The 8,261-nt window shown below is 50.0% G+C and overlaps 1 protein-coding gene across 1 annotated transcript; it reads left to right on the forward strand.

Moving 5' to 3' along the window:
• Positions 1 to 504: 504 nt before the first annotated feature.
• On the forward strand, positions 505 to 8,131 carry LOC135566228 (dihydropyrimidinase-related protein 1-like; the record flags this gene model as incomplete). Its single annotated transcript, XM_065014021.1, has 6 exons — positions 505 to 873; positions 3,074 to 3,162; positions 5,540 to 5,724; positions 5,987 to 6,151; positions 7,564 to 7,625; positions 8,051 to 8,131. Coding segments are annotated over exons 1-6 (951 nt in total), but the record flags the coding sequence as incomplete, so codon positions are not given.
• Between the last annotated feature and the right edge of the window lie 130 nt (positions 8,132 to 8,261).

Below are 8,261 nucleotides of genomic sequence, written 5' to 3' on the forward strand. Positions count from 1 at the left end.
TATTAGAGAGAGGGGTGAGAGGGGGGAAGGAGGGGGAGATTCAGAGAGAAAGAGCGACTGAGAGAGTTTGATAGAGGGAGGGGGACAAAGGGGGGTAAAGAGAGTGGAAGAAAGAGGGGTGAGAGGGGGGAAGGAGGGGGAGATTCAGTGAGAAAGAGAGATACAGAGAGGGAGAAAGAGAGAGGGAGAGAGGAGAGAAGGAGGTGGGGTTGTCTGCAGAACTCATTCTCTCTACATCTCTTTCTCCCCCTCTTTCTCCCCCTCTCTCTGCCCCTCCGATAGAAACTAGAGCACTACATCATCATCATCATCATAATCGTTCTCTCCTCGAGACACGCATCAAAGTTCACGTCGCACCGAAAACACAGGTGCCTTGCAGCGCGAGACCGTCGATAACGGAGTAAAAAGACTGTCCCATTTAACCAATCTAATCACAAACCTTTTTACATCAACCGTTGTTGTTATTAATGTGAGTAGAAAGGCTACAGATACCCGGTCGTTACCATGTCTGACTGCAGGAGGCAGTGGAACCGGGAGAACGAGCTGCCGGTCTACCTGACAGGAACGATTACAACCGGGCCGAACCAACGGAAATCCTACGGGATGTTTTCCTCGGCGGATGGAGCCTGCGACAGCAAGACTGTAGACTGTGATAATTTTGCTGCGGGAAGGAGAGGAACCAAGACTCCCAGGAGCGTCAGCCGAGACATTCTCCTCGACCACACGGATGGCGACGTTCCTGAGACGGCAAGTGAGGTCCGGGCTGTCGGTTCTCAGGTCAGCTCACCCGGGGAGAGAGAGGATGTGAGGCCGGGTGTGGAGATTGAGTACCCGGCAGGGAGGCAGTGTCAGTCCGGTCAGAAGAATGGAAAGGTAGGTGAAAACTGATTTTTCTCGCCCATGTTCATGGTGATTAAAAGTAGGGCAGATCGCTTGTTGATGCTACATTTCCACTCTGTCCTGCAGTGCAGTGACGTCAGCTAGGCTGTTCCTAAAATAGGCTACGCAGTTATATCTCTAGGCTGCCCACATCACCTGAACCGGTAACGGCCAGGTAGGCTATTTAGGCTACGTGTGGTGATGAATTGAACAGCGCCGTTTTGACAGCTACACACACACACTGAACATCGCGGCTGCGCTGACTGCACTGCACGCGAAGACAAAAGGAGGTACTGCAGCTGGAGCGTTCCTGGCTGCGGGAAGAGAGAGAGAGAGAAGCGAACATGTCCGGTACTGACCACCAGGGGAATGGTATCCCCCACCTTCCGAAGGCCAAGACTCCCACCTGGCAGGGCTGGCAGCCGGACCGGCTGGCTGGCCTAGCGCGGAATAGCCATTGTTTTTCGGTCAATAGGCAGACGCTTGGCGCTGTCCAATTCAGCACACCACATACCTAGTCTAACTTGTCATAACTGGGGTTCCTTGGTAGACTATAGGCTTACAAAAAATGAGCTAGTGTTCTGTTTATCCCATATTCCAGTTCTTCAGAAAGAAACAATGATTGTAGCCCAGACTAAAGGCACGTTGGTTGTCGAGGGCGACAGGGCAGGTACTGCTGCTGCTGCAGCCTCGGCTAGATAAATCCCCTGCTCCTGATACCGTTGGCGGGGATTAAAATCTTAGTGTCGCAGGATGATAGCCAAGCAGTTTGAGTAGAAGGCCTGTGTGATGTCTGCCCTGGCCCAGTCTCCCCCATGTCAGCCAGCCAGGCCGCATAATGATACCACCTCAATCGCGACGTGTCAAGTCAATGCGTCTGCTCTCTGCCCTGTCTCTATCTGACATGGTTGAGTTGTTATCAGGGATTCACACTAAGTGAAAATCTGACGTTGTATGTTGTGCTGCAGGTTGGGAGGAGTAAGACAATAGTCTGGACTCTGGGGGAGAGAGAGAGACATACATAGAGAGAGAGGGGGAGACAGAGGTAGAGAGAGAGAGAGAGAGAGAGAGAGATGTAGAGAAAGAGAGAGGTAGAGAGAGATGTAGAGAAAGAGAGAGGTAGAGAAAGAGAGAGAGAGAGAGGTAGAGAAAGAGAAAGAGAGACAGAGGTAGAGAGAGAGAAAGAGAGAGATGTAGAGAAAGAGAGAGACAGAGGTAGAGAGAGAGGTAGAGAAAGAGAGAGAGAGACAGAGGTAGAGAGAGAGAGACAGAGGTAGAGAGAGAGGTAGAGAAAGAGAGAGAGACAGAGGTAGAGAGAGAGAGACAGAGGTAGAGAGAGAGAGAGAGAGGGGGGGAAGAGAGAGAGAGAGCGAGAGAGATGAGGAGAGAGAGAGAGGAGAGAGAGAGAGAGGTAGAGAGAGAGAGAGAGACAGACAGAGGTAGAGAGAGAGACAGAGGTAGAGAGAGAGAGAGAGAGAGAGAGAGAGGGAGAGATAGAGAGAGAGAGAGACAGAGGTAGAAAAAGTAAAAGTATAAATCATTTCAAATTCCTTATATTAGGCAAACCAGAGGGCACCATTTGATTTTACATTTTAAATTTAAAGATAGCCAGGGTAAACACTCAGATATCATCATTTACAAACTAAGCATTTCTGTTTAGTGAGTCCTCCAGATCAGAGGCAGTAGGGAGGACCAGGCCTAGCCTGGGTTGTGCATTTTTTTTTTTTGCAAGCAGAGAGACAGAGCTCCAAACAGTCATATCTCCATGGTAACACTTCAGCCAGTAGCCAGTTAGGCTACAGCACCGGGGAAGACAGACGGCTAGGTTGCCATGGAGACATAACATCTTTCTCCCGGGGTAGGGCGCTATCTGTAGCTGTGTATCCTTGGTAACGGGAGATGGCAGAAGATCAGGACGTCCTTTTCAACAGAAAACACATCCTTCCCAGTAGCATCTGTTCTTGTAGTTGTTGTTTCAAGAAGTTATTATCAAATATCTCCTAATATCATGACTGAAAACAGTCTCTCTCTCTCTCTCTCTCTCTCTCTCTCTCTCTCCTATCTTCCCTCTGCCTCGCTCTCCTCTCTTCATCTTCATCTCTTTCTATCTCTCTTCCTCTCTATCTCTATCTCTCTCTCCCTGCCTCCCCATCCCCCTCCCCCCTCTCCATCCCTCCCTCCATCCTGTGTGCAGAGTGAGAGGTTGCTGATTAAAGGGGGTCGTGTGGTGAATGACGACCTGTCTCAGTATGCAGACGTCTATGTGGAAGATGGCCTTATAAAGTAAGTACATGGGAGAATCTCAACACGCATTTCCTTGATTCCTCACTTCCTCTATCCTCGCCTCCTCTCATTTCTCCTAACTCTTCACTCACCCCCTTACCTCCCCATCGCCCTCCTCACTTCCTCTGCCACCGTCAAACCTCTGATCTCTCCTAACCCTGTTCCCTCTCTCCCCTTACCTCCCCCATCCCCCTCCTCACTCCTTCTGCCACACCTCTCCCCTTACCTCCCCATCCCCTCCTCACTCCCTATGCCACCCCTCAAACCTCTCAACTCTCCTAACCCTGTTCCCTCTCTTCCCTTACCTCCCCCATCACCCTCCTCACTCCCTATGCCACCCCTCAAACCTCTCAACTCTCCTAACCCTGTCCCTCTCCCCCTTACCTCCCCCATCCCCCTACCCACTCCCCCTACCACCCCTCAAACCTCTGATCTCTCCTAACCCTCTTCTCTCTCCCCTTACCTCCCCCATCCCCTCCCCACTCCCCCCTACCACCCCTCAAACCTCTGATCTCTCCTAACCCTGTTCCCTCTCCTCTATAGACAGGTGGGTGATAACCTGGAGGTACCTGATGATGTGAGGGTGCTCCTAACCCTGTTCCCTCTCCTCTATAGACAGGTGGGTGATAACCTGGAGGTACCTGATGATGTGAGGGTGCTCCTAACCCTGTTCCCTCTCCTCTATAGACAGGTGGGTGATAACCTGGAGGTACCTGATGATGTGAGGGTGCTCCTAACCCTGTTCCTCTCCTCTATAGACAGGTGGGTGATAACCTGAGGTACCTGATGATGTGAGGGTGCTCCTAACCCTGTCCCCCCCCTCTCCTCTATAGACAGCTGGGTGATAACCTGGGGGTACCTGATGATGTGAGGGTGGTCCCCCCCTCTCCTCTATAGACAGGTGGGTGATAACCCTGATGATGTGAGGGTGCTCCTAACCCTGAGGGTACCCTAACCCTGTTCCCTCTCCTCTATAGACAGGTGGGTGATAACCTGGAGGTACCTGATGATGTGAGGGTGCTCCTAACCCTGTTCCCTCTCCTCTATAGACAGGTGGGTGATAACCTGGAGGTACCTGATGATGTGAGGGTGCTCCTAACCCTGTTCCCTCTCCTCTATAGACAGGTGGGTGATAACCTGGAGGTACCTGATGATGTGAGGGTGCTCCTAACCCTGTTCCCTCTCCTCTATAGACAGGTGGGTGATAACCTGGAGGTACCTGATGATGTGAGGGTGCTCCTAACCCTGTTCCCTCTCCTCTATAGACAGGTGGGTGATAACCTGGAGGTACCTGATGATGTGAGGGTGCTCCTAACCCTGTCCCCCCCCTCTCCTCTATAGACAGCTGGGTGATAACCTGGAGGTACCTGATGATGTGAGGGTGCTCCTAACCCTGTCCCCCCCCTCTCCTCTATAGACAGGTGGGTGATAACCTGGAGGTACCTGATGATGTGAGGGTGCTCCTAACCCTGTTCCCTCTCCTCTATAGACAGGTGGGTGATAACCTGGAGGTACCTGATGATGTGAGGGTGCTCCTAACCCTGTTCCCTCTCCTCTATAGACAGGTGGGTGATAACCTGGAGGTACCTGATGATGTGAGGGTGCTCCTAACCTGTTCCCTCTCCTCTATAGACAGGTGGGTGATAACCTGGAGGTACCTGATGATGTGAGGGTGCTCCTAACCCTGTTCCCTCTCCCCCCTCTCCTCTATAGACAGGTGGGTGATAACCTGGAGGTACCTGATGATGTGAGGGTGCTCCTAACCCTGTTCCCTCTCCTCTATAGACAGGTGGGTGATAACCTGGAGGTACCTGATGATGTGAGGGTGCTCCTAACCCTGTCCCCCCCCTCTCCTCTATAGACAGGTGGGTGATAACCTGGAGGTACCTGATGATGTGAGGGTGCTCCTAACCCTGTTCCCTCTCCCCTCTCTCCTCTATAGACAGGTGGGTGATAACCTGGAGGTACCTGATGATGTGAGGGTGCTCCTAACCCTCTCCCCTCTCTCCTCTATAGACAGGTGGGTGATAACCTGGAGGTACCTGATGATGTGAGGGTGCTCCTAACCCTCTCCCCTCTCTCCTCTATAGACAGGTGGGTGATAACCTGGAGGTACCTGATGATGTGAGGGTGCTCCTAACCCTGTTCCCTCTCCTCTATAGACAGGTGGGTGATAACCTGGAGGTACCTGATGATGTGAGGGTGCTCCTAACCCTGTTCCCTCTCCTCTATAGACAGGTGGGTGATAACCTGGAGGTACCTGATGATGTGAGGGTGCTCCAACCCTGTTCCCCTCTCCTCTATAGACAGGTGGGTGATAACCTGGAGGTACCCTGATGATGTGAGGTGCTCCTAACCCTGCCCCCCTCCTCTATAGACAGGTGGGTGATAACCTGGAGGTACCTGATGATGTGAGGGTACTGGAGGTTAATGGATGTCTGGTGATACCTGGAGGTATAGATGTGAACACCTGTCTAATGAAGCCTCACCTGGGCAGTTCACCTGTAGACGACTTCTACCTGGGCAGCAGAGCCGCGCTGGCCGGGGGCACCACCATGATCAGTGAGTGGACACGCACCCACACACACACACACACATACACATGTACACGCGCTTATATACAAACACACACACTAATACACACACAAACACACGCCACACACACACATCACCACATTATATTTACAAACACACACACTAATACACACACAAACACACGCCACACACACACATTACCACATTATATTTACGTCTAATGAGCGCCCCCTGCTGCACTCTGGGATAAAGTTTAAACTCTAACCTTTAACCTCTGACCCCCCCCCAGTTGACCATGTGACTCCTCAGCCGGGTGATAGCCTGCTGGAAGCGTTTGAGCGCTGGCAGGAGTCAGCTGACAGGAAGTGTTGCTGTGACTACTCGCTGCACGTCGACCTGCCGCACTGGCACCCGGGGGTCAAGGATGAGCTGGAGGTTCTGGTGCAGGAGAAAGGTATTGATCACCTGATCGATTGATTTATAAGTTGATTGGTTTACTGGTCGCCTGTTTGGTTGGTTGGTGGGTTGAAAGGTTGGCTTATGGATCACCTGATCGATTGATTTATTAGTTGATTGGTTTACTGGTCGCCTGTTTGGTTGGTTGGTGGGTTGAAAGGTTGGCTTATTGATCACCTGATGGATTGATTTATTCGTTGATTGGTTTACTGGTCGCCTGTTTGGTTGTTTGGTGGGTGGAAAGGTTGGCTTATTGATCACCTGATGGATTGATTTATTAGTTGATTGGTTTACTGGTCGCCTGTTTGGTTGGTTGGTGGGTTGAAAGGTTGGCTTATTGATCACCTGATGGATTGATTTATTAGTTGATTGGTTTACTGGTTGCCTGTTTGGTTGGTTGGTGGGTTGAAAGGTTGGCTTATTGATCACCGGATCTGAAAGTGAATTGGTCGATTGGTTTGGTGGGTGGGTTAATTGATTGGGTTGGTTGGTTCTGCTGCAGAAGAAATGAAAGCTTATTGATCATCTTATTGACCTAATCGGTTGATTGGATCAGTGTCCTCCTCCCTCCCTCCTCTCTCTCTCTCTCTCTCTCTCCCTCCCTCTCTCTCTCTCTGTCCCCCCCTCCCTCTCTCTCCCCTTCCTTTTGATGGCATAGAATGCCCTTCTTGCCAAGTCTCTCAGATCGTTCACAGCTCTGTGGAAGTTACCTGTGGCGCTGATGTTTAGGCCAAGGTATGTATAGTTTTTTTGTGTGCTCTAGGGCAACAGTGTCTAGATGGAATTTGTATTTGTGGTCCTGGCTACTGGACCTTTTTTGAAACACCATTATTTTGGTCTTACTGACATTTACTGTCAGGGCCCAGGTCTGGCAGAATCTGTGCAGAAGATCTAGGTGCTGCTGTGGGCCCTCCTTGGTTGGTGACAGAAGCACCAGATGATCAGCAAACAGTAGACATTTGACTTCGGTATTAACTTAAGGGGGCTGAATAATTTTGCACGCCCAATTTTCCAGGTTTTGATTTGTTAAAAAAGTTTGAAATATCCAATAAATGTCGTTCCACTTCATGATTGTGTCCCACTTGTTGTTGATTCTTCACAAAAAATACAGTTTTATATCTTTATGTTTGAAGCCTGAAATGTGGCAAAAGGTCGCAAAGTTCAAGGGGGCTGAATACTTTCGCAAGGCACTGTATATGTTGAAGAGGGTGGGGCTTAAGCTGCATCCCTGTCTCACCCCACTACCCTGTGTGAAGAAATTTGTTCTATCTATCTAGATAGATAGATATATTTCTATCTATCTATCTATCTATCTATCTATCTATCTATCTATCTATCTATCTATCTATCTCACACACACTCCCTCTCTCCCTCCATCCCTCCGTCCCTCTCTCTCTCTCTCTCTCTCAGGGATCAACTCATTCCAGGTGTATATGTCCTATAAGGATTCGTTTCAGATGACTGACTCTCAGGTTGGTTTAATATCATATTGACATGTGTACTATAATGATATGCTGCACAATGGTAAATGGAAATATTTATACTCAATGTGCAGTAATAATCATTATCTCTTTCCATCGCTATTCTCTCTCTACCTTTCTGTCTTCTGCTCTCTCTCCCCTTCTCTCTTTCCTCCCTCCCTTGCTCCTCGCTCTCCCATTCTCCCCACCTCTCACTCTCTTTGCTCTCCTCTCCCCTTCCTATCTCTCTCTCTCTCTATCTCTCTCTCTCTGTCTCTCTCTCTCTCTCCCTCTCTCTCTCTCTCTCTCTCTCTCTCTCTCTGTCTCTCTCTCTCTCCCTCTCTCTCTCTCTCTCCCTCTCTCTCCCTCTCTTTCTCTCTCTCTCTCCTTCCCTCTTTCCCTTTCTCCCTCACTCTCTCTCTCTCTCTCTCTAATAGTTGTATGAGGTGTTCTCCTTCCTGAAGGAGTTGGGGGCTGTGGTGATGCTGCATGCTGAGAACGGAGACCTCATTGCTCAGGTATCCAGTCCTACAGTAATAACCCCATTATAACCCAGTCATAACCCCATTATAACCCAGTCATAACCCCATTATAACCCAGTCCTACAGTCATGTCCCCATTATAACCCAGTCATAACCCCATTATAAC

Source organism: Oncorhynchus nerka, unplaced genomic scaffold (genome assembly GCF_034236695.1).
Source record: "Oncorhynchus nerka isolate Pitt River unplaced genomic scaffold, Oner_Uvic_2.0 unplaced_scaffold_6650, whole genome shotgun sequence".
Classification (NCBI taxonomy): Eukaryota; Metazoa; Chordata; class Actinopteri; order Salmoniformes; family Salmonidae; genus Oncorhynchus; species Oncorhynchus nerka.